The following is a 24764-nucleotide window of genomic DNA, read 5'->3' as shown; positions in this document are numbered from 1 at the left end:
TTTCATGCTCGCCAGGTAGAATATGCAGAGATTATATTTTAAACAGGTGAACCAAGTAACGAGTTAGTAGGGGGGAAACAAAGTGTCCTTGAATGAGACCTACTAACGTGGGATGGGCTAACGACTTGAGAGTAGCAAACCATTGGTTCGACTGCTGAAGGCAAGACCTGTAAAAGTTTCTGTCTGATGAACAACAACCGAACATGCAGCGTTGTTTCGCACAAAACCTAAATTCAGTAACTTGGTCTAATGGTCTCGCTTTAGAAAAGTCGCGTGCAATGAAACGAATATGGTCACATCAACTTTAGTTAAACTTTCTGCCTGCAGAGCCTGTTAGCCAAACCACTCGGTTGTTGTTAGCTAACAAAAAATTGTTGCCAATCACGGCTCTGCAAACGCACCTGAGGGCGCAAGGATATCGGCACGCAGCTGGGCTCCGTAGCCCTATTTTTCTCGTGTGTTAAGTGTTCTTCCGCAAATTTCCACAAAAACGAGGCGAGCAGCAGCAGCTTGACCTCACAGATAATTGTCTTTTCTGGTCACTTCCGAGAACTTACATTTAAATCTTTCACCCGAGAATTAAGTTCTGCAAAGACCTTTCAAATCAACACATTAAACCAATTCATCCAGATAACGTGCGTAAATAAAAAAGAAAAAGGCTAAATGCTGAAGTAATGCATGACTTCATGAATGAATGAAGAGTAAACACGTCCGTTACCATATATTACTAATTAGACGAACATTACTCATCACGACTTGAAAAAAGTTGGCATAATCTGTCATTACATGTTCTCTGACGCCCTCTGGTGATGAAATGCAACAATGGCTAGAGATGAGAGGTAAACGACGAGTAGAGCTTGTTTTAAACTATAAAAACCCATATAACTTTATCGTTTAATTTAGCAATATCATAAATGAAATAAAGAAGATATGCCACAACTATGTATTATGTATGTTTATTGCTTGTGATGAATAAACAAAGCAAGAAGTTCTACTATTCACAATTGGCACAATATTGCTGCTAATCCAAGCTTAAATCTAGTGCTCAATATGTGTGCAGTCTAAGGTCCAGAAAATGTTGACTGTTGCACTTATGCCCTTATAATGTATTAACTGTGGCTAAAACAGAAGCGGTGGAATGTAATAATGATGAAAACTGCATGAAATGTGTATTAAACTGTTGCTTGCATCGCATTAGAAATAGTGTCAATATATTCAAATTATTTCCTTAACCTACAATTATTTTCCACTCTGAACATCTTTCAAAGTTCCCAGTTGTTACATCTTTCCTAAAACAAGTCAAATGCAGCTGCAAAGCATTCTTGCCCAAAACCGGGTTACAGGTCAGAATCAAATATTTTGCAGACTGGAAAAAATGCGTATACACATCCAGAAAGCACTGAAACCAAGCTCCTGCGACATAGACGCCTCTGAAAGCACCAGTTGGATGTGGGCCCGTCCATCACCAGTCTCGCAGCAGTATGCTTGGGTCTTTATTGTCCTGTAATGTGTTCAGACATTCCGCAGCAGCCAGTTTGGAGGTGAGATGCCAGACTGGGAGAAGTAGGTCCACCACCATGGTTTTTCCTGCCGCTCTATCCCACCCTCACTTACGTCTGGCTCACCGTAGCGCTCAAACTGGTTGTATGGGTCGAATCGATCCCATGTGTCTACTGTGGGGAAGAGATGGTCGTCGATATCCGGCTCTATGGGAATCTGTATGCAGGAGAAGGGAAATGGTGAGCATGGACAGACAGTGGAGGACCATCCAATTAATATTGTATGTTGAATTTGTGTATGTGTTAGTTGTATTACTGCAGATGGAAACGAGCGAGTAACTAAATCTGGTGCAATAAATCTCAACTAAAACAAAGCCATGCATGGGCAGAAAGAATTGTTAACAAATGATATTTGACTTGAATTTGTTGAACAAGATAATAAAGACAAAAATCCAACCTTCTCCAAGACAAAGTCAACACGTCCAGCCTTGTTCATGTTGTGAGGCAGATGAACCCTCTTACTGACCCTGGAGTAACCTTTGGCTGTGACTGTCAGGATGTGAGTACCGGGATTCAGCAGCCGCCAGTAGTCTCCATCTTCAGCTGGAGGGCAATACAGACAATATGTCAGAGAGGGGTCAAACGAATGAAAGAGGAGCACAGTATAAAGTGTGATAAACAAAAGAAAGAGGAGATTGTGCACATAAACAAGTCTACGGTCAGGCTAACGGCTCTGTGAGGCTTAACTTGGCCACAGTTAAGCTGTGTGCTTAGCATGCAAACTAAATTAGGACTGAACACAGTTTACAGCTGAGGCTGATGGGGAAAATGGTTTTGCAGGTATTTAGTCATAAACCAAAGTGTTAGACATGTACAATTCAATTATTAGATTACGGTGCTAAAGGGAAAAGTTAAGAAATTACAATTCATCCTGTGGGAGACACACAAGTTTCATGGCAATATATCCAATAGTCGTTGACACATTTCTCTCAAAACCACAAACTGAACTGTTCTAATTATGCCTCACAGCCATCACCACCAACTTCCTGAAGGCTATAATAAACAGCAACACAAACAAATGATCGTCAGGGAAATGTGCAGTTGTGACAGACTGCATTTACCTGTGGTGATATCTTTTCTCATCCCCCTGACGGAGATAATTGCACCTTTTATCCCATTCCCATCAACATCTTGAACGACTCCCTTTATCCCTCGGTGAACCTGTAAGGCACAACAGAAAGCTATATTATTTTTCTTGTACTTTTGTCCTGGGTTAAGTGCTTATGTGGCCTTCATGCACTGTTTTGTGTCGTTTTTCTTATGATTAAAGATTATTGTTGATAAGTGTCTTTATCCTTTCTGTGTTTTTTGGTTTTCTGGTCTTACCTGATTGCTACAAGTGTTCCAGCAAATTTTACTTGACAAGTGTGTCCCATTTCACACATTTACACTTTGATATGAAATATTCATTCATCCACTGCCAATTTAATTAAATAATGCATAGTAAAGATATGCACATTTTATTACAAGTGGTCATCAAGCCAGTTCAACACACTTACAGACTCTATAAAACTGAGCAGAGCTTCCTTGTTCCTCTTCCATTCTGGGTAAAGCTCGGCCTCTGATGGGAATTTGTCACAGCCGAGCTCCACAGTGATCTCCAGACAATTGGTGTGCAAATAGTTGAAGTCTGACATACCTGCAAGAGAGGCGTGTGGATGATGAGTACCTCAGAAGCAATGAGAAGGGTCAAATAAACGTTCTCTCTGTAGTCTGAAAAGTGTAGCTCACCACCAGCGAAACTGTACCACAAGGCTCCATTAATGATGCCCCTCGTTCGGTAAAAGGAGGCTCCACATCTTTCTGTGTCATTGTTCGACATGGTTTCGTGGGCGTCCGCATAGGTACGAGCCAGCTGCTTGAGGACCTGAGCATGACGTATGTGTGTGTGTGTGTGTGTGTGTGTGTGGCGAGAGAAGAAATATGACAACCCAGCTGCACAACACTTTTTCAGCCACCATCAATCCATCAAGTGAGACATCCATCCTCCCTCCCTACCTGTTCATCAGGAGTGGGTGAGAACATCCTCTCTTCCTGCGGGTGTCTAGAGAAGTCGAAAGGATAGGAGATCACCAGATCCCCTCCGTGGAGGCTGGCGGACTGAACGAAGGGCAGAGACCTGATCCACTTCATCACTGCATAGGTCTCTGGTGCCACCTACAGACCAAAGATAAAGCTGATTGGTCTTGGGACCCAGGCTGAAATACTGTATCTACTGATGAAAGCTCTCTATAATTGTGAATAATATGAACAATCCCCTTACCTTGCCAAACCAGTAGGCGTCGGGGATTGCGATGTGGTCGATGCGGTAGTGTCGGCTGCGGCGGTTCCGGTAGAAAATGGAGGTTAGGTCTGGAAAATTGCGGTTGAGGTCAATATTCTGGGCGTTGGTCCGTCCATTGGTCCAACCATTCAACAAGTGACCCTGAAAGGTGTAGGTTCAAACAACTAGAAGTATTACGAGGTGTCAGAGAGTGTGACATTATTGAGGGTGATGATGTGTAGACGTTAGTGGGAGCAGTGGACATATGAGGAAGGAAGGGACCTGTTGTTAACATGTAGACAACACCATGTATCCGTCATGAGAAAAAGTAGCAAAGAAGCAAGAGAAAATCATTATTCATACATTTGAGATGAACAGAACATGCATTTATTCAATAACTATACAAACTATGAAAGTGATGTTTTGGGATTATGCAAACTGTTGCACATTATTACATATTGTAAAGATATATGATCATGTTGTTGAAAAATAATTTAACTCATATACCGATATATACGTAATGTGAATACATTCGAAGTAATTTGGCCTCTATAATTCATCTAAAATGTGATCATATTAATAAAAATGTGCAATATGCTGCACTGTGGATATTGTGAATTGTTAAGAACCATGCATAAAAATTGCCTCTCTTGGATTAAAGCTGTGCCGACCATGAAGATATTAGGCTGTGCAGTGCATCTTATATTGGACAATTGATGATGATTATCAATTGCAACACCCATTTGAGTATACACAAGATCAGCCATATGCCGACTGTATAGGCATGCAGAGCTGGTTAGAGGCTCAGTGACGCGGCCCGGCACATTAGTGAATAAATACACAACACTTCGACCAAAAGGCCATGTCAGTATTTCCATAAAGAGTAGTATGAGCTGTCGATGTAGAAGTCTCACTTGCTCAAGCTTCTCACACAGTCTTGTGGACTTCCACAATTGTTATATTCAGTGCTGAATTCTCTGGTTAGTGGAAAACCGCATGCTTGGTGGAAGTTGGGAGGCCTGAGTACTCTGCATCCAATCTTAAAGCCAAATTGAAGAAATTAACTATTTTGTAGGCTAACAAATCTTAACAATTCTTTATCTTTCAGCAAACCATGATGAAGCAAAAATGTGCTCTTTTTTTGTCATAGTGCTGCACAATGGTGTCCCGTTTTCCAACGTACAAAACCCCTGTAAAGTAACAAAGATCAAACTCCATCGCAGAGTTCCTCATTCCTCCACTTCCATACCTCAAGCCGAACAGACAGAACAGACAATGAGCTAGAGAGCGGATAATGGCAGTTTGTCTTTTTTCACTGCTAACAATATTTACTTCCTGGTTGGCGAGCTCCGGGTCACTGTTATCCTCTACCTCTGAGGCAGCCAGCTCATAGCCATCTGGATTCATGGAGGCCAGAATATGAATGCGAGTGGTGTTGATGATGGTCTGAATTCGTTGGTTCCCCAGAATGTACTCTGAACACAGGTACTGGGTCAGGTAGATCATCAGCTGGCGGCTCAGCACCTCGTTGCCATGCATGTTGGCTATCAGCTTGATCTCTGGCTCCACTGTGTTTTACAGACAGAAGCACAGACAGAAACGTCACACCAGACATGAATTGATATGTCCACAGTGGGGCAGAAGAACGAGGTGTAAACACAATATTGACTTATTATCCCTTATGAGAGTGGAAGCAAACAGTTGCCTATTTGCACATTGACCAGACATATAGCTACATTAGCATTAATTTAGAGTTATGTTTGTGTCCATCTGATGAATGTGCATTCAATATTCACTCTCCTTTTAGCTTGGTTTTGGTCTCTATCCACTCCTGAGGGAAATACCTCTTAAACAGCTAAATGCTCCACTATGTTCACCAAGTCTATCTCTGTCCTGTTTGGTGTTGGGGAGGATTTATCAGAGCTATTTAGCTGATTCGCTGCAACAGGCTGTAAAACCAAAACAATGGTCGGAACAATGTTAAAACTGCTCCCAACACAATGAATTGACTCTTCCGTACTCACATAGCTCGTGCTTCCCGGGGTTGTTGCTGAACTCAATAACCAGCAGATCCCTTCCTTCTGTGCTGCGCCCAATGCTATAGACATGAGAGATTTGGCTGCACTTGGCTGCTGTTCTCTTCAGCAAGCTGTACATCTGGGCGTTAGAGGTGTACGTGAACTGAATGATGGTGCTGGGTTCTTCAGGCGAAAGGCTGGACATTTCTAGTTCCTGTCTGGCTGGAGGAGGAATACCAGAATTTGTAGGAGGAGAGAAGGATGCTTTGTTTGTTTCACAGGATGCAGTTGGTCCAAACAGTACAACACAACAGCGCAACCTTTACCTTTCAGTCCTGCCAGCGGGTCAAAGCAGCCCTCCTCTTTACTGGCAAAGAAACGATCACAATCTAGGAAGTAGGGCCAGGCCATGTCGATGGCTTCAAAGGCATGGCCACAGTCCCTCTTCAAAGTATCGCATGTGCTGCGGCAGGGTTTGATCATCTTGTCATTCTGGCAGGGCGAGGCCAGAACCGAGCAGCCGAGGAGGCGTATCTCAGGGGAGCATTCCCCGTTGAGCAGGCCATGGATGACGCTCAGCAAGAGGTACTCTGCCCCTGACTCTGCGTCGATGCGACTCCGGTGGCCAAGGATGTTGGGAAATATAGTTCTGGAGCGACAGCGTTTTTAACAAGAAGTGTTACACGTGGTACCAACAATCATCATGTAAAGACATCAAAATAATGACAGCAATTTCCTAAAATGTATGATTAGTTTTTAACTTTCACAAAATGGCTAGCCCACACCAACATCACCCACCCACCTAGAGTACTCCATGTCATTACAGTAGCCCAGGTTGAGCTCTGTACAGGAAGCTGTGGGACAGAGAAGGCCGGTAACCACATTTGTTAAAAATAATGTGTAAGTAAAGCAATGCTTGTCTTTCATTGTTGTTGGCTTCAAAATAGACACATTCATTTGAGGGCTTGTGCTGAAAGATCTGTATAGCTCACATCTTTAAGAATATTAAAGAAACACTATGATTTAAAACCATGGCTAGACACAGTGGGTGTTTCAAAAGGGGTTTGAAGCTCCATAAATCCCTCCCCACAAGCTGAGCTCTTGCAAGTTGCAGCTTGCAGTGGCACTTGGTATCCCAAACACGTTGGTTTCACAGCCCTGACGGTGGAGTCATGGCAAGTAAATTCATTTAAGGGCACATATGGTCAAATTTCTAAGTTGATGGACCCTGATATTATACTCTACACAGCCCATGTCACTTTCCGCACCTGCTATATACAACAATAAAATATATTTATTGTAAGGCCCTACATGTGAAAATAATCAGCCACCTACGTTTGTCTCCAAACACGTTGTTGCTGCATCTTCCTGTGAGAGAACACAAGCCAAACAACACACATGAGGAAGCACGAAAGAAAATAGTGGGTCACGAATGAAACGCTAGGAGGCGACATCTTCAAAAGCAAGAGACAAGCCGAAGCTTTATCACTGTTTCGGAGGCTGATGGTTAAAAAAACAAACAATCAGGTGTCTACAGTATGAAGTCATGAAGAAATTCGCATAACAGCGACATTAAGGTTTACTAGACTTTGACTGTTTAGAGAACGAAGCTGCGAAAGATTAGAGAATACACTTTACTACAACACTTTAATAATTGATTACTTAGCAGCTACAGCATTCAATTGTTAATATGTAAACCATGGTGTAGTGACGTTAGGGGGCCTGCGTCTCATCTCTATCAGCTGTTTATATTGATTGGTTTGGAGCATCAGACGTAGTCTTAAATCGTCCATTTTCCTCTTTCAAACATAAGTGAGGTGCCCCATGCTCGCCGCGCGTTGGCACCGTGTAACGCTGCTCCTGATGAACTATTTGTGTTAAGCTGCAGAAACCTTACCTAAAAATTCGTCTCCTGGATGGCAAGTCTGCTGCGGGGCGCTCCAACAACTTCTCGTCAAGGAAAGAAACAGCACCAGAAGTCCTACATGCATGTTGGGGTGCAGCAACGGCGGTGTGTGATGTGGCATTGTGAGTTTGAGGCCGTAACCTCTCGGTTCTCTGGGCCGGATGATAATTACCACCACGAACAGCTCGGAAACCTCCTTCCTTTGTCTGAGCGGAGGAGCATCCTTCACCAGAGAAACGCGAAGCGACTGCAGGATTATGGCTTACTGTGCGTTACCAGCGATCATATTTCACTGCACAGAGTTGTGTGTGTGTGTGTGTGTGTGTGTGTGTGTGTGTGTGTGTGTGTGTGTGTGTGTGTGTGTGTGTGTGTGTGTGTGTAGGGGGGCGGGGGGACATGAGGAAGAAACGTGGCTTGTGGGGGTGGGTGTGTGGAAAGTTCATGCCTGTCTGTTTGACATAATAGAGCTGTTGAGCTTATTCACCAGTTCAATGCAATAATAGATCTCTGCTTCATGAGTCTGTGAAGCTTCTTCAAACCAAATGTCCTCACTGCTTTATTTGTAATCGTCATATCTTATCGGTCTGTCAGAGGAACATATCAGTGGGGGTTAGGACTGGGTCCAAAGATGATATAGATATGAGGGGTCACTGGGCGATTAAAAGAATAAGAAAAAGGCCAACACTTGTCCTTTGACGTTTAGTTAAGTTGCTTCTTCTTTTCTCGTTTGTTTTCTCTTCTTGAAATGACTCACTCTTTCTTTGTTTGAATTGCTCACAGGTCATGCAATTAATTAAGGGTCGCAAGCCAAAACAGTTGTGAAGAACTGCACAACGCAATTCAAATTACAGCCTCGTAATGTATTTAGTGGACGTATGTGTCTGTGGCAGAGGAGTTTATTCTATAATCTGGGCAGTGACATAACACCCTCACACATATTTTTACACTTTATGTCAGTCCATTATTAACAAAAACGTATATATTAACTGTTAAACAGTCATCAAAATTAATATTTCTTCAAGTTCTTACACCTAAATATAAAGAGTCTACTACATACCAAATTGAGCGTTTTTTTCAACCATATTCGTAGTGAACAGTGGTGTAGGCTTCAGGTGTGTTCTTGGCAATGCCTCAGCAGCAGCTGAACTGAAAAGTCCTGAAGTAGCAGTCTGTAGGCTGAAGAGGCCTCTGGCACACATCAGAGGCCAGTGCGTACTCTCATTGAGTACATATCCTGCATACATGTCCTTGAGCAAGGCACTGACTCGCTTCCATCTGGAGGGCGGCTGCTTATTTGGATGCAGGTGTTGAGTCATTGAACGATACTTGCACGTCAAGCTCAGGTGATTCTGGCAATGCAGTTATCATCCAGTGTGTCCAGCGTGCTGCTCGCGTTGTGGACAGACAATGTGTCGTGATTATTCCTCAGAACCCGGCTGATGATACTAGCGAGGACCCTCCTGTACTGATGCCGCAGGAGACAGTACACAAATGGGTCGCTGGAGGTTTTGGCATAGGACAGACATTTGGCAGTCACACCCCAATAGCGGGGGATGTGCACAAAGGGCAACAACTCCACTAACCTGCAGGAGGAATAGAAGAAGACAATGTCAATCATGTCTCTGTCATGTACTTTTTAAAAAAAGATGATGAAATATCATGAACATTAGATAAACTGTCATAACTATGTGATCGTATTTCATATGTGTGACTATTTTTCTCAAAAGGAAAAAAAAAACCTTTGGGTTGGACCTGAGAGGTGTTGATTTAACTTCACTTGAGCCTGTAGTAAAGCACTCCCATTGCAAGATAACACAACATCATACCTAAAAACATCATTCCCAACATAGATTCAAGCAAATAAATGTTAGAACCTATAGGTCAAATTTCAGGGCCGCAGAATATAAATTGCTTACTTGTGTTCCAGGATACATCCACAATAAAACTGGATAATCAATATAGATTGTAGCACAGGAAATATAGTTTATAATATAGAATTTATTTCAGCCATTATTGCATTATCCTACAATATCCATTATTATCATATAATGAGTCATGGAGGTTAACCAACCAACATAAAGCCTGTGACAAAACAAAGAGACAGAACAAGCTGTTACCTTGTTATAACATAGGGTGAAAAGCAGAGGATGAAGGTGCCAATGAAGATGCTAATTTTTTTAGTGGCACGCTGCCTTCTCTTCTTCTGTTCAGCTAGACACCTCTCCTTCACACTGACAGACATGCAGACATAGAGAGATTAAATCCTATATGACATAACTGCTTATAATACAAACTAATTACACAATGTGTTCTGTGCAGCATTCTAAAACAAGATAAGTTGCATTGAAACAAATAAAACAAGTAGAAACATCTCTGACTGTTGAGCTTTAAAAATAAAAATAAATACTGATAATCACATTTATGTATACCTGGGGGGGATATCAACCAGCAGGAGCAGCGCCTGCACTGTAATGACATCTATCCTCTTGCAGTGGGACTTGGCCACTCTCAAAACCTTCAGGTAGGCGAAACACAGGACGAGGAGGCAGAGTGCAAAGCTGCTGCAGTGGAACAGCACCGTGAAGGTCGCATAGGCGGCCAGCTGCGTCCTCTTCTCCCAGTCCAGGTGGACGGTGCACGAGGCGTAAGTGTGGCTGTAACCGCCCCAGTCCATGAGCAGCTGGGTGAGAGAGAAGGTCAGAGAGTGCATCCAGGAGTACACCACGATCAGAAACGCGTCCCTGTAGCGCATCTTGCTGGCGTAACTCAGGGGGAACACCACCGCGACCCACCTGTCCAGGCTCAGCGCGGCCATGCTCAGCATCGCATTAGCGGTGAGGAAAGTCTCAGCAAAACTGACAGCTTGGCAGAAGAAGTCCCCCAAGGGCTTTGCGCTTTCGGCCACTCCAACAAAAGTGGTTGGCATATTGATGACGGTGAGAAGGATGTTGGAGACGGAGAGGTTCAGGATGAAGATGCCAGGCACGTGCGATCTCAACTCTGCGCTCTGGGTGAAACATAGCAGCACTGACAGGTTTGTCAACAACGAGACCACAGCTGTCACCACAATGGACATTTTCAGGAGGAACTCCGGTATGCTCATCTCTCGAGGCTCGGCGTTAGCAGCAGCCGTAGTGGTCAGGATTCCGCGGGGAGTCCGCCATGCTCTCCGCTTGTGCCCCCCCCCCCCCCCCCCACACACACACCACCAACACACACACACACACACCACCACCAGCTGTGAGCGCGAGACACGCGGAGAGAGCTGTCCAGTGCTGAAATGTGCCCAAACAAGGCTCCTTGGTGCTCGTCAGTGGCACGAGCTATACTTTTAAATACACTATATGTTGCTTTAAATATCGAATGATTAAATTAGTGTTGATGATCCTACAATCACTCCAGCAATAACTCCTCTGTCTGTTGAGGAAATCATGTGGAAATTCTGACTTTAAGTCAAGTGCTCAGTGTTTACTCTCGATCATGCGCACTACTCGGTGCCTCCTCTCTCGCTGACAATGCCGTGCGCCCTGCACGTGCAGTCGCTATCTGGCTCATGTGATGCTTGAACAATATTCATGCAAGCAGGCGTTAATGTCAGAGATGGAGATGCCATGGACCGTGCAAAGTCCACGCACCCCTCCCAAGAAAAGATGACAATGTGGTTTTGCACAAAGGCCCAGGTGGTGGCTGTCAATAGCACTGCTTCAAAATTGAGAAGTATACATTTGTGGCGTGATATATATATATATATATATATATATATATATATATATATATATATATATATATATATATATATATATATATATATATATATATATATATATATATATATATATATATATATATATAATGACACAGAGCACAGAGTCAAATTTCTTGTATGACTAGACATCCATAATTTTGACATCCCCTCTTCAACTAATTTCCCTTATAGAATATTTATTTTCAACGCCTTTCAGTGGATCAACGTTGACCATAAGCTGTGACCACGGTGACAGATTTTGTTCACACCCCCAAAACATTCGGTGCAGCACACATACACACACACACACACACACACACACACACACACACACACAACACATACACACACACAGAATAACGAATCTCCATAGCAACACATAATCTCTGGTGGTTTCATCACTCTCTGAACTTCATCTTCTTTAGCACTGATTTGTGATGATATAATAGTAAGGACATTCGCCACAACACGCTCATTTAAATACGGTTTGTGAAAAATATCAGACATTGTGTTAGGCAGGATCTGCATTGCAAATGCAGTTTGAGTTGAGGAAAGTGCAGCGGAAGTATTGAAAGAAAAAATGGGACTCGAGGCTCGTAAAAAAGGATTAAGGGGGAGGAAGGACATGTTCAGGATGGTTGATGTGTAAATAGATGGATTTGCCTTTTCCGGATTTTCTCACAGGCAGCTTTAGTCTGCTTTAGGTTTTCAGTTATTTCTATACATCATCTAAATTATTGTGCAAATTAATTTTAATAATTATGATTTAACTTATTTAACCCCAGTTGAGCCCCGGCTATCAATTCATGAGAGTATGAGGACTTTGAGAGTGAGAAAGAGCTCCTGATGAAGAATTCAGGCTCCATTTTTGTTGTACACACATGATTATTCTTTGGAAGACTTCAGCTACCTACATAAAACAAATCTAACAAACAAATTAGAACGGGTTATCAGTAGAGTGCAGATTTGTGCCGGGTGTGTCTGTAATTACCACTAGGTTATTGTGTAATGAATGTAATTGAATGTAAGACATTGTAAAACGCATTACCTTTAAAATAACGAAAACAAACATGAATGCAGGCTTGAGCTGGACACACAAATATTATGCAGTTTGCTGCAGCACAATTCCAGGTTGGCCAAGGACAAACACTTATGTGCACACCTACTCACTCACATGACAAGTGTACACATGCAAGTGATCGCATGATCCTCCTGGTGGAGATACTAAAAGACACTCAGACAGTTCCTAGTATTGAACATAATGTTTTTTTCTTTCATCATGACACAGTCAGGGCAGAAAGGGAAAATAGCCTAAGAATGTATATTTCACTTCTTTGTTTGTTTTGTTTTTATTCAGGCATTTTAAATCTTCCATACTTTCACCTCTGTAATCCTGCATGCATGAGTGTGTGCAGCTGAAGGCGTGGGCAGCTCTTTCCTCAGTATGTACACATACAGTGTTGTCGATGGGCATGAAGGTGGGGTGCGTAGTTTCTCTATCCAGCAGCTCCCCAGATGTTGTTAATCCCTCCTTTCCCCAAAGGCTCCATTTCTATTCAATAACTAATAGGTTCTTAGAGGATCACAGATACAGTATCGGCGGTAATACACCCATACCTGCTATCCTTAGTAGTGCTGCCCCTTAGCATGTTATCTTCATGGCCCTTGCTGTGCAGGAAAAACCCTTTGTTGATACGAAGGAGAGAGAGAGAGAGAGAGAGAGAGAGAGAGAGAGAGAGAGAGAGAGAGAGAGAGAGAGAGAGAGAGAGAGAGAGAGAGAGAGAGAGAGAGGGAAAAAAAAGATAAGAGGGAATGAGAAATCACCCTTCAGCCAGAAGGAACCCTCTTCGTGGTCACGTGCATACTCTGGGTTCCCAGAGCTGGAGCGGCTGTTACGCAAGCAACAGACTGCTGATGGCAGAAGCACTTAAGAAGTCCTGTTGGCAGCCGAGGAATTCGCCCAACTTCCCTCTAAGCCCCGGCCCCTGGCTCTGTGACTCTGTGTGTATGGCGTGAGTGTGTGCACCATTACGTCACGGTCACGGGCAACACCGTATGGAGCTTCCTCATCATCTTAACTTCACCACCCTTTGAACAAGTAAATTACTTTAGTCTCCGTCCATACATCCATCACTCCATCCTTACTGCTGCACACAAGTCAACCTCACAAGTCAACCTCACAAGTCAACCTCACAAGTCAACCTCACAAGTCAACCTCACAAGTCAACCTCACAAGTCAACCTCAGTCCCCCTGAGGCTTTGTTCCCTGTGGGTAAATTATGTTTTGAAGGTGTCTATTTTGCACCTCTGCATGTGCAGCGCTCTACTACTGCTAACGTCTCCTCGTGACTGAGAATCACTCCTTTCTGGCAGCTGCAACCCTCATCTGTCTTCTCTTGTCAATAATATTCAACACTCAAAAGACCTGAGAGCGTGGCATCCTTTCGCGGTGATGGTAGCGCGCCGCTGTCCAAGGACGATGGTGACGATGGTGGAGATGAGAGAAACGTAAGAGGATGTAGGATGAGAAGATAATGTGAGGAGGAAACAGAAAGGAAATAAATGTCATGGGTGAGTGTTTCTCTCGTGTGGGAGTGTGGGTGTAAAAATAGGTCTTGGCCCTGTGAGCTACAGAGCAAACGCTCCACACATAAACGCTAACTCACACAGACACTCACATGTCCAGAGAAAACCCACCCTCATTGTCATCCATGCTCTCTGTCCCTCTCTCTTATGTGCGGTGTTTTAGATATGTATTTCCCCGGCATTTACATATGCTTATTATATTATTAACATGTATGCATGCGTGCTGCTGCTTCGGGGCAGATGATCTCCTGTGATCATAATGCATTTTGGGTATCGTGACCTGGTGAAGCCTTGCGACGAAGCAAAGTCATTACTTATCATGTTCTAAAAACCATAGTCCCATTAAATGTCTCGGCAATCAGAGTATTATGTAAAAAGAAAAAGTATTTTACAATACTTTTGCATATTCACAAAGTTCTTGTAATTTTGGTATATTTAGAAATCACTGTTGCTCGAGTGAGTGAGTGAAAGCAAAGTGATTGAGTCAGTGATTGAGTCATTCCTAACATAGTGTTGAATCATCCAGACTTGAAAACTTGGAGAATTGTGTTGGATGACATAATGAAAATACAGAATGTTGAAAACAGCTTACTTACAAATCATCTTTTATTTGTTTTTCATTTCTTTGCTTGCTTAAATCTCCTCGTCAAAGAGTCAAGAACCACACACGCGTTAATCTCAGCTCTAAAATTATGAGCAAAACAAGGATCCACTGCCATCTGGGAGAGACCATAGCTATGAAAATCCCTAGAAGCTACGAAGAAAGGTTTCTGGAGTTAATGTTTCAGATAAAAAAGAAACTCTGCATTAGAATAAAAAATATTGCAGGAAAACATGAAGAGAGCGTCTCTGGGAGATGCAGCGAGCTTGCTTGCTGGCATATGCCAACACGGGAAAGAAACAATAACTTCAGTATCCTGTGAGATACAGAGAGCTTTCCCTGGCAGCAATAAGCTTAATCAGCATTGTGTGAACTCATTTGACAAGGGCTTGAATGTAACGGACATTCATTTATACATACATTGTTACTGTAGATTTGTCTGACAGTATAACCAGCTCAGTCCTGGTTCTGGTCCTCCTGTGCCTCCCTTCAATACCACCATGATCTGGGTCTGTCACTGTTGGAGGCAGCTGGAGTTTTTTAGAAATAGTCAATATTTTCGCCGATGATCTTGTTTTATAGAGGCATCAGTATCAAATTGATAGCATGTTAAGTTTCTGTTAATTCATACTGCTTTTAAAAAAGAAGGAAGTTTGGTTTTATCCCAGAAGCCAATCAGACTTGTGAACAGCTACAGTACAAGAAATGGTCAGTTTACCCATTTTAATAAATATACTTTCACTTTTCAGAATTGTAAAACTCCAGCATGGTCTTCTGGTTAACTGTTCTGTGGACTCATTTTTGGTTTCACATTGTCTTGACAATCCAGCGAGTAGCTTTTTGTTGATAGCTTTAACAATTCTGGGGCTCACTCAGGCCAATAAAGAACATGTGTTTTTTATACTAGTTATCCAATATTACAGTATACTGTTTCCTTGGCTGGCTTATACTCACAAATCTGTGCGACAGACGTGTCTCTGCGTTTTACTTCTGGATGCAGTATCCCAATAATGCTATCAGTAAACAGCATTGTTTTGCATATAAGTCATCACTGGCAAAAGCATTTTTAACTAGTATGTTAGTTTCCATGTGAGTACCCAATGCTGCAAACTGGATTTTTTTTAGAGAGAGAGAGAGAGAGAGAGAGAGAGAGAGAGGGAGAGAGAGAGAGAGAGAGAGAGAGAGAGAAGGGGGAGGAGGAGAAGGAGAAAGCATGAGTCAGCAGTCTGCCAGAAAGAGAGAGTTGAGAGACAGAGGACGGGCTCACAGGATTTAGCGATCACTGGAGCCCTGACAAATGAATTTCTGGGCTCACTTTACCGTGTGTATGTGTACGTGTTATGTGCATTCATGTGTGTGTGTCTGAATGTGTGTGTGTGTGTGTGTGTGTGTGTGTGTGTGTGTGTGTGTGTGTGTGTGTGTGTGTGTGTGTGTGTGTGTGAGGGTGTAATTTCCTCCAAACATGAGGCCATCCAGTTGTGAGGAATTTGTGTAAAACCACAGCAAAGCACTGGCCTCTATCTTGTTTTGGAAAGCGATTTGCTCAGAGCATGACGTAAATATTTGAATCTCAAAGGAACACTTCAACATTTTGGGGAATAGGTTTATTCGCTTTCTTGTCATGCATGCGATGAAACGATGTCTACCACTCTCATGTGTGTGCAGTATTCCAGCAGCAGAGCCCATCCTGACATGGACACACAGGGAACAGATACATAGAACATACACTTCTCCAGCTCACTATCTAACATGTTTGCCTGCATAGAAATACATTTTATTTATCTATTTACAAGATTTTAACTCCAGAAAGTCACTGCTTCTGACAAGTGACCAGAATTAAATATTAACATAGTGTAACTTAATGTAAAAGAACAAATTGTACTTTTTACATTTCTGTTAGTCTTCTAATTACACATAAGTGTATTTTCCAAAAAAAAAAGGAACTGCTCCTTTAAATCTTTAATACCTGATTTCTTTTTTTACTTTTCAGCTTAACACTGATGTAAAAGTTGATATTGTCAATGTAATAACCAGCTCGTCAAAAACTGTCTGTCTGTCCTGCTGTTTGGTGCTGCAGGTAGAACTGAAGCAGAAATGCTGCCGGCGGGAAGACCAAAATAATGAGCTGAAAGTTAAACCCTTGGGCCTGGTAGCTCGATGTCTATTGTAACAACTTGTTTTCATGCATTGCCTGGGAGCCAAGAGAGTATGTGCTGCCTTACAACAGGATTTATATTCACATCCCCAAAAAAATAGATGGGAAGTCTACGAGGAAAAAAGGGGCAGTGTCCTCCCTGATGATTTTTTTTACTTTTAGCACCACAGAAAAGAGACACTGGAGACTTCCCTTCCTTTTTTAGAAAAAAGCAGAGTAAGACGTGTGGAAGAGAGGAAAAAAAGACAAGACCTGGAAGTAAGAAACTAAAAGTAAACAAAGAGAAACTAAACTCTCAAGATTGTTTCCTTCTGGCGTCATCCTGCAATCCACTTATTTTCAACATTGATTTCAATAAGAGCTTTGTGATGCGAGAAAATAACTCTTTTTGGACCGGAAGCTGGACTAAAAAGACAAAGAAAAGACAAGTCCTTTGTCCCACTTTAGTACAATAACAATTGTGAAATGACTGGATAGAGAAAGTATCTCAAAAGAAAAACAGATCACACTCTGTGATGAATGCCAGGAACTCATGTCTTGATTAAACTATGTGGTCGTTGTAAAAGAAAAATATTCAGATTAATAAGTCTGATAAGGACAAACAGTGTCCTTGCAGGTATGAATTTGCCCATGAATGGACCATTGTATCACATTTGTGGAGTTGGAAGCACAAATACGCAACACAACAACACATGGATCTACTTAGCTTTGTTAAAAAAAAAATTGTCCACTCGTGGAGTTTCATTGTGTGCGAGATGTTGCCTTTAGCTGTATTATATTGCATGTTTACGTGGGTGTGTGTACGTGTGGTGAGTTAAACTTTCTTCCATATGTCTGCTCAAAAGTTCTCTTCTCTTTTGCTGTGAGGAAGTAAGTTGCCCACGGTGGTTTTGGTCAGCAAGGAGCTGAGTCACAGTGAGAGTTAGACTACAAGACAGATGGAAGTAGTTAGGCCTATACTACTGTAATGGCACAGTGAAACAGGATTTTTTTTTAATTGAGTCCAATCTGTCTGTAGCTCTGCTGCCATGCCAGATGCCCCAGCCTGCCATCTGCGTCTCCAAAGTTCCTCAACTCTCTACTTCATTGTGAACGCAGTCTCTTGAGCTTACTCCACATTCAATGAACCCATACTGCAAGTGTACTGTTCCCAGTCTTATCCGACTCCCAGGACCATGTAAGAACCCACAGCTACACACACACACACACACACACTCAGAGTTTGTTTTAATTATACCAATGAAAATTAGAATACTGTGGAATTACTCAATTAAAGTAAAACTCAAAAATGGTATTCAAGTACAGTACTTCAGTAAAAGTACACCAATTTTATATCAAGTGGGTGTATTATTACCAGCTTAGTATTTGCATCAGCTAAGAGCAGAAGTGTCCATCTCAGGTTATTTTTTTGTGGCAGAAGAAATGCACATGTTGGTTTGCAGCGGAGAGCTGATTAGCATCCATTAACTCAAAATGTCATCAGATTGCGAGGTCTCACTGTTTGACATTACACAGAGCATTATGATTGTGCCCAACCATAAATGCCTCTCAGTCTTTATCTCTTTCTATATCTGAATGAGGCATCATGGGAACATGGCAATGAGCTGAAGGAACATTATTCCCTTTCGATGCCTTTCCAGAAGGGAAATAATCGTAGACACACAAATCAATACTGAAATTCCTGCTCATAGCAAACCATAGATGTTCCTGTAAGTCCCGATGTGAAGGTTAACAAAATTCAACCTCAAAACATAACAATATAAAGATAAAGGATTCCAATGGAGTACTTTAGTGTTTGGGGCTCTGATTAGAGCTGGATTAAACAAAGACAGATCAACATCACAGCATCAGGGGAAGAGATATCCGGATTTTTAGCCTCTAGTACAGTCTAGAAATGCTGGATCCCAGTTTAATCAAAGCTTCAGTTGCCACGTCAGGAGAAAAATATTCTACAACACGCCATCTCGTGGCCTTCTTAGGAATCATGGTGTGTGTTATATTTAAACCAGACTATACTCCATTTGGCCTCTAGATGGTGATACATCCATTGAGCATCTGCTTCAACAGGGGCCTTAAGGGAGATATATGGTATAATGAATGTATTTGATGCATGCATATCGTTAAAGTAAGCATAAAAAAGGCAGTGTGAGATGTGCTTTTTTTTGGTGTGAGCTCACGCCATCTTAATGGTGTCCATTTAAGAACAAACAGCTGTGTCCCCTGTTTGCCCTAAAGTAGTCTGGCTCTCTGCTTTGACAATATGTCTTGACAAGATAACTAAAAAACACCACATACACTCTCAAACAACTGGGTCAGCGACACGCGCACGCACACACACACACATACACACACACACACACAGTGAAGACTCAGAGGAGCACATGTTAAAGGAAGACTCCCGCTGGGTGGTATGGTCGTGATTTGTCCATTGTCTCTTATTATCCTCTCAGCCTGTTTCACCTCGTCTCTCCGCAGGCTCTTTTCTTTTTTCCACTGTCCTTCTGTGTAACACTTCCACAGAGTTGCAGTGAAGAGTAAGATGCCACAGTCTTGATTAAAATCAGCAGGAAAGCTGATCAGTTCTGAGTCAGTTTATGGATCGTGTCCACACACATTGGGGTCTTTCCGGTCGGAGACACCCTTACGAAACAAAAGTTACGCAGTCCTAAGATTGTGTCACGTCAAGTCCTCAAAAGAGCATTTGTTCAGGTCAACTGCATTTGAGTTTATTCATGGTGGCGCAAGAAGGAACTGCCTGTATCAAGTAAATGTGAATACATTTGACAGGATACAATCTGAGTGTGCCAACCGTAGACAGAAAAGATGAAGACAGGAAGCTGCAGTGACTTTAGCTTTTTAGTTGATTAAGGTGAATAAAGACATTTAGAATTAGGTTCTTTGTCCTGCTTCACAGCAAATGCTCCCAAGCCGGGTTTTGTCATTGGTTTCAGGGTGAATTTAAATAATCCCAAAACACTAACAGCCCCAGATGGAATGTCTGTCCTTAAAAAATCTTTATACATGAGGATTTCCATAACCGTAAGGAGAGGATAAAGGTGAGTTTTCCAGTAACAGCCACTTTTCTCATCGTGTGTGTGTGTGTGTGTGTGTGTGTGTGTGTGTGTGTGTGTGTGTGTGTGTGTGTGTGTGTTTCTCTGTGTCATCTTAGGTTTGTTGAAATTGTCAGAACGTCTTTCCGAGGCAGACTGGGAGGGAGAAGGGACAAGAAGACATAAACAAAGCAGTGTACAGATGGACGGCAGCTGCTGAGCAGACAAAAACATAGCAGTGCGCAGCTTCTGTTTTCAAGCTTTTATTCTGAAATTCCTTAAACGTCATATATACAGTGCAATATATACTGAATAGTGCAAGAAGCTACTGCATTTATCTCTATATGACAAAACACACCTCGCCAATTCGTAAATCAGAATCTATCAAACAAACCAGATGCCCGGGAACATTTGAACAGAAATCTTTAAAAGTTCACATCTCAAGCAGGAGAGGCTTTTCCAGCTTAAACCCCTCCTCTGAAACACACTCATGACACTATGTCTGTGTTTCAAATTAATTTATAGTAACCATAGTGTAGTAACCATGAACAAAAGGTGTTAGGGGTGTAAAAGTTTGTTTTTAAACTACAGGAAGTTCAGCAATAAAGTGAGCAAGAGTCAATAAAAAGTTGCTGATCCCAGGTAATAATTACTGTTCAGTGTCCTGGATGAAAAAGAGTGAAGGAATAAGGAGCACTGGTCTCAGTTATGTGGCAGAATGTGTGAGAGAAAGGTATGATAACAGGAGAGAAGTTCACTGGTTGGTTGGTGCATCCAAAAGAGAGTCAGAGATTTGAAGGTTTGGGGAGTTAGTCACTCTGAATCCTGCTGGACCTCAGAGGCGTCGGCTCGACAGATGGGACAAGTCCGGTTAGCTTGGAATCCATGAAAAAGTAAAGAGACGTACTGTAGGTTAAACAGCAATATATATATATATATATATATATATATATATATATATATATATATATATATATATATATATATCCCTAAAAGATCAATACAAAATAAAATCAAACACCACAGCAAGTGTGCAAACTGTCTACTTATGGAAGGCATTTGTAAGTCATCAAAGTAAAGGTCTGGTCACACCAGCCTTTAACAGTGAAATTCATTGACAAAAACTAAATCTAAAAAGTGTGTGTGGATGTCACAACTCACACTTTGGTGATAGTAAGCACCCTGATGCCTAAAAATTGTCTATCTTTACCTGGGATGGCTCTAAAAATCACACAAATCACAATGTAAGCTTGTAAAAAAACATGTGGCCCATCGCCAGCTCCCACCTGCATCAGACTGTCGTTCCTCTGTAACTCTTCTTTGCCGTCTTGTCTTTTCTGAAACAACAACAACAACAACTTGTGTGGGCCTTACTGAATAATACTGTTAGATAACCACTTCATAGACATCTCAAACAACAAAAACAGAAACTATTGGCTATTACTTTCGATGTGTTGCTCAAGCTCTGACCTTTGCGGTGTTTTGTCTGGGACTCTGTGAGGAAGTGTCTGATTCTGTCTGAAGGGATGGCGAAGGATATCCCTGCTGTCACCTTCAGAGTGTTGATGCCTATCACCTCACCATCCTGAAGGGAACACACACATACACAAACACACGCACACACAAACACACACAAAGTAAAAATTCAAGGTCTCAAATACTGTCCAAGTCTTGTTCATTACATTTTGGACAATATATTCTATCTATAGGCTAAAATATAATTTTGATGATTACTACGAATATTATCTAAAGGAGAATTGTGTGTCGTTTAACACAATACATATTGCTATACAACGTGTACTGGTGCAAAATCTTGTAATTATTTATGCAAAAGTAAATTATTTGCCCGTTATATGATGATATGTTTGGGCTATCAGCATTAAATTGCAATCTGTCTGAATTTCAGCCCAATGTGGTAACAGACTTTTTTAATGTTGGGATTATAAGCGCATGTAGAATTTCTTGAAAGATATAGCTCTGATTTTTGTAGTTTTGTTCGTAATAATTCAAAATAAGTATAATCATAAAACAATGTGGACCTCAATCAACAAGTTAATAACACTTACCAAGTTAACCAGAGGTCCTCCAGAATTTCCATACTTCTCACAGAAAAAGTGAAATATGAGAAAAAGACAATCACATGAATTATTTTGACACATATACAAACGACCAAAATATATAATATCCATATAAAACAAAAAAATCCCTAACTGCATCTGTCCTTAATGAACGACCTGAGTCTAAAGGTTGTTCAGTTGCTCATAATTAGAGTTCTGGTTGGGGTAAAGCCTTTGGTTGTGATGGTTGAGGTCAGGGTAAGGGGCTTATGGACTGCATTGTGGCAATGAGGGTCCTCACAAAGACAGAAAAGTACAACCCCGTGTCTGTGTGTGCTCGTGAGCTCACGTTAATAATAGCGTCAGTCTGGATGTAGTCTATGTCTGAGTCCTTGATGCCCAGTTCCTTGCCGTCTCTCTGAGCGGTGCTGACGATGCCAGTGGTGACGGTGTTCTGCAAGGCGAAGGGGCTGCCAATAGCAACCACAAACTCCCCTGGTCTCAGATCAGCTGAACGGCCCAGAGACAGCACAGGGAGCTTTTTCTGCAAGACAGACAGATGGAGACATACTGGGCACGTTGTACTGAGAAAGAAATGCAACTGAAGAGAATGAGCCAGAGAAAGAACTGAAGATGTGTCTAATGCTGACAAAACAAGTATTTGATATATGAGTGTGAGAACACACACATCCGCGCAGTGTCTGAGTCACAGAGCTGGTGTTTCGGAAAGTATCTCACTGTGTCAGAATATCTCGCAGACAACTGTCTGATGTTTGCACAGACACGTGTCATGCGATGGGGGTTGTTGTGCAATAATGCAGAATCATTTTTTGTTTTAGGGTCAAGAAATGTCTGGAATATAAAAATGTGTTCACTTCCCTTTGGATGGAGAGCAAAGGGTGAAGAAGGTGGCTATGATGTTGCCTGGACTTGACGTAAATGCTCTCACCTGAGGCTTGACCTTAATCGTGGCGATGTCTGCCTTCCTGTCTAAATCTCGGATGGAGGCCTCATAGGCGTCGCCGGCGTGGAGCTGCACGCGCAGCTGGGGCCGTCCTGGCACCGCAACAGCTGTGGTTACCACGTGAGCGTTGGTCACAATCACACCTGAGTGGGTGACAATGACTCCAGAGCCACTGGAGAGACGCATGTGGCGACCAAACAGGGGGTGTCTGGAGGCAGAGAGAGGAAGGGGACAGAGAAAAGGAAGAAAAAAAGAACAAAAATATTCAAATCTTATTTTGGATCCAGGTTGTATTAGACCCTGAGAAGATTTCCCACAACATGTGTGTTCCAGATAATGACACACGACTGTTTACACGTTAAAGGTTGAAGGGATAAACCTTTTTGTTTGCTGTTTGTTTGATACACTCTGCTATTACTGTGTCTTTTACATAGAACTCCCAGCTTAAACATATCTCTACACAAACATACACACACGGGCCACACCTTATGAACAGTTCAATGTGGACAACAGCAGGAGCTATCTTCTCCACTACGTCAGCGATGAAGTTGAATTTATATCGAGGGCTGCTGGGGTGGACCAGTGGACGACCTGTACTGACATGAGGAAAGCACTGCGTTAACAGAAACACACACACACACACACACACACACACACACACACACACACACACACACACACACACACACACAGATAACTACTATTCGTTCTATCATGTTACTGCGTTATACAGTCAATATCTGGAGAAAGATTAAAGATTCATATTCATGATCCTCCACATCTTTAGTTTTCCGTTAAAGTGCAAAATACAATGGTAAAGTATGATGAAACATAATGAACATTTCCAGATTAGGTCTGAAATTTAGGATTATTATTTATTCTCAGTTCAGTTTACAATGATATAAAAAAGAGAAAGTAGCAAATCCTGATCTTGACTATAAATTGTGTACAAATTGACTACAATTTGGCTTAGTATTAGATTTTTACTTGACTTCTTTCAAGAAAAACACATAAAACGTTATCATCATCATTAGTTTTGCATTTCTGATTTGACTGAAGTCTTTAAACTGGGTATTTTGCGTAAGACACACACGTGTAGTCCTTTATGACGTTTTATGAATTAGTTTGATCATGTTCCCTAAAACAATTCCGCTCTGACCACCCAAAGCTGCCTACCTGGTGCACACGGTTCTTTGTGCACTTGGATAACTGCGGGTCCCCCCCTCTGCTCGGCTTTACGGCTGGCTGCTCTCATTTTACACACGTTGCCGTACGTTTTCCCGTCGCTTCCGCACACTCCATGCTCCATCGTACAGCGGCAGAACCCCTTGGTGCCTCGCCGCCTCCCCGCGGCGAGCAGCTTGCACTCCAAGCCATCCCCGCAGGGCAGGTCGTTTTTGCGGCCGCAGGGGTCCCCCTCGCGCGGGGAACACGCCATGCAGCAGTTACATCTATCCGGGACGTACCCGCCGGGACAGCTGGGGCTCGGACAGGAGCTCACGTCGCAGCGGGAGGCGCACGTTTCAGAGCGCACAGCTCCGGTGAAGTCGTGCGTAAAGAGAAACGCCGCTGCGAGTAAAAGGAACTGCATTGTGATTAATGTTGACAGCACCACGGAGCTCGGATTGATTTTGATTAATTTTTCATATCTTCATTTGAAATGTCTCTATATCCAACTGTTTCTCTATGTCCAGACCCTGAATACAATTGGCTGAATACACACTCCACTGGTTACTTCACTCCACACAGCTATGGTGCTGTTTGGTAAATGACTGGTCTATGCTGCTCGCGTTGTCAGCACTCTGTCGTCATATTATCAGTCATCAGTGCCGTCATATTTTGACAACTTTAGTTTTTTGG

The 24764-nt window shown here is 42.3% G+C and overlaps 3 protein-coding genes across 4 annotated transcripts; all 3 read right to left on the bottom strand.

Annotated features, from left to right (window-relative positions):
- Nucleotides 1–957: 957 nt before the first annotated feature.
- On the bottom strand, nucleotides 958–7966 carry cpz (carboxypeptidase Z). Of its 2 annotated transcripts, none has more exons than XM_068588846.1 (13): nucleotides 7738–7966; nucleotides 7176–7208; nucleotides 6643–6694; nucleotides 6167–6489; nucleotides 5847–6062; nucleotides 5155–5390; nucleotides 3823–3984; nucleotides 3558–3716; nucleotides 3291–3426; nucleotides 3059–3198; nucleotides 2621–2720; nucleotides 1957–2102; nucleotides 958–1716 (listed from the first exon to the last, which is right to left on the bottom strand). In XM_068588846.1, the coding sequence occupies exons 1-13, from the start codon at nucleotides 7865–7867 to the stop codon at nucleotides 1513–1515; spliced, it is 2037 nt and encodes a 678-aa protein (XP_068444947.1). In that variant the 5' UTR covers nucleotides 7868–7966; the 3' UTR covers nucleotides 958–1512. The 2 variants fall into 2 exon arrangements, with proteins under 2 accessions (XP_068444947.1, XP_068444948.1); XM_068588847.1 differs by having other exon boundaries at nucleotides 5194–5390.
- A 752-nt stretch (nucleotides 7967–8718) lies between these two features.
- On the bottom strand, nucleotides 8719–10849 carry gpr78a (G protein-coupled receptor 78a). The gene is made up of 3 exons (XM_068589255.1): nucleotides 10176–10849; nucleotides 9864–9977; nucleotides 8719–9329 (listed from the first exon to the last, which is right to left on the bottom strand). The coding sequence occupies exons 1-3, from the start codon at nucleotides 10847–10849 to the stop codon at nucleotides 9086–9088; spliced, it is 1032 nt and encodes a 343-aa protein (XP_068445356.1). The 3' UTR covers nucleotides 8719–9085.
- Nucleotides 10850–21040: 10191 nt separating this feature from the next.
- Nucleotides 21041–24495, bottom strand: htra3a (HtrA serine peptidase 3a). Its single transcript, XM_068589442.1, has 7 exons — nucleotides 24081–24495; nucleotides 23390–23495; nucleotides 22890–23112; nucleotides 22290–22484; nucleotides 21950–21982; nucleotides 21354–21468; nucleotides 21041–21102 (listed from the first exon to the last, which is right to left on the bottom strand). Exons 1-7 carry the CDS (start codon nucleotides 24493–24495, stop codon nucleotides 21041–21043), a joined length of 1149 nt encoding a protein of 382 aa, XP_068445543.1.
- Nucleotides 24496–24764: the final 269 nt, after the last annotated feature.

Source organism: Clinocottus analis, unplaced genomic scaffold (assembly GCF_023055335.1).
Source record: "Clinocottus analis isolate CAN_PGR_092001 unplaced genomic scaffold, fCliAna1.0.p SCAF_22, whole genome shotgun sequence".
Lineage (NCBI taxonomy): Eukaryota > Metazoa > Chordata > Actinopteri > Perciformes > Cottidae > Clinocottus > Clinocottus analis.
This window is presented reverse-complemented; position numbering and strand designations above follow the sequence as displayed.

Excerpts from the sequence above, each read along its gene's own strand:
- cpz (XM_068588846.1), bottom strand. The coding sequence starts at position 7,867 with ATGCCACATCACACACCGCCGTTGCTGCACCCCAACATGCATGTAGGA. Across the intron at positions 5,391-5,846 it reads CCCCGGGAAGCACGAGCTAT|TGGAGCCAGAGATCAAGCTG; the intron begins GTGAGTACGGAA and ends TGTAAAACACAG. Across the intron at positions 3,717-3,822 it reads ACGCCTACTGGTTTGGCAAG|GTGGCACCAGAGACCTATGC; the intron begins GTAAGGGGATTG and ends TTTGGTCTGTAG.
- gpr78a (XM_068589255.1), bottom strand. The coding sequence starts at position 10,849 with ATGAGCATACCGGAGTTCCTCCTGAAAATGTCCATTGTGGTGACAGCT. Across the intron at positions 9,978-10,175 it reads CTGGTTGATATCCCCCCCAG|TGTGAAGGAGAGGTGTCTAG; the intron begins GTATACATAAAT and ends CATGTCTGTCAG. Across the intron at positions 9,330-9,863 it reads TCACCCTATGTTATAACAAG|GTTAGTGGAGTTGTTGCCCT; the intron begins GTAACAGCTTGT and ends TTCCTCCTGCAG.
- htra3a (XM_068589442.1), bottom strand. The coding sequence starts at position 24,495 with ATGCAGTTCCTTTTACTCGCAGCGGCGTTTCTCTTTACGCACGACTTC. Across the intron at positions 23,113-23,389 it reads CACATTGAACTGTTCATAAG|ACACCCCCTGTTTGGTCGCC; the intron begins GTGTGGCCCGTG and ends CTCTGCCTCCAG. Across the intron at positions 21,103-21,353 it reads CCAGACAAAACACCGCAAAG|CCATCCCAGGTAAAGATAGA; the intron begins GTCAGAGCTTGA and ends TGATTTTTAGAG.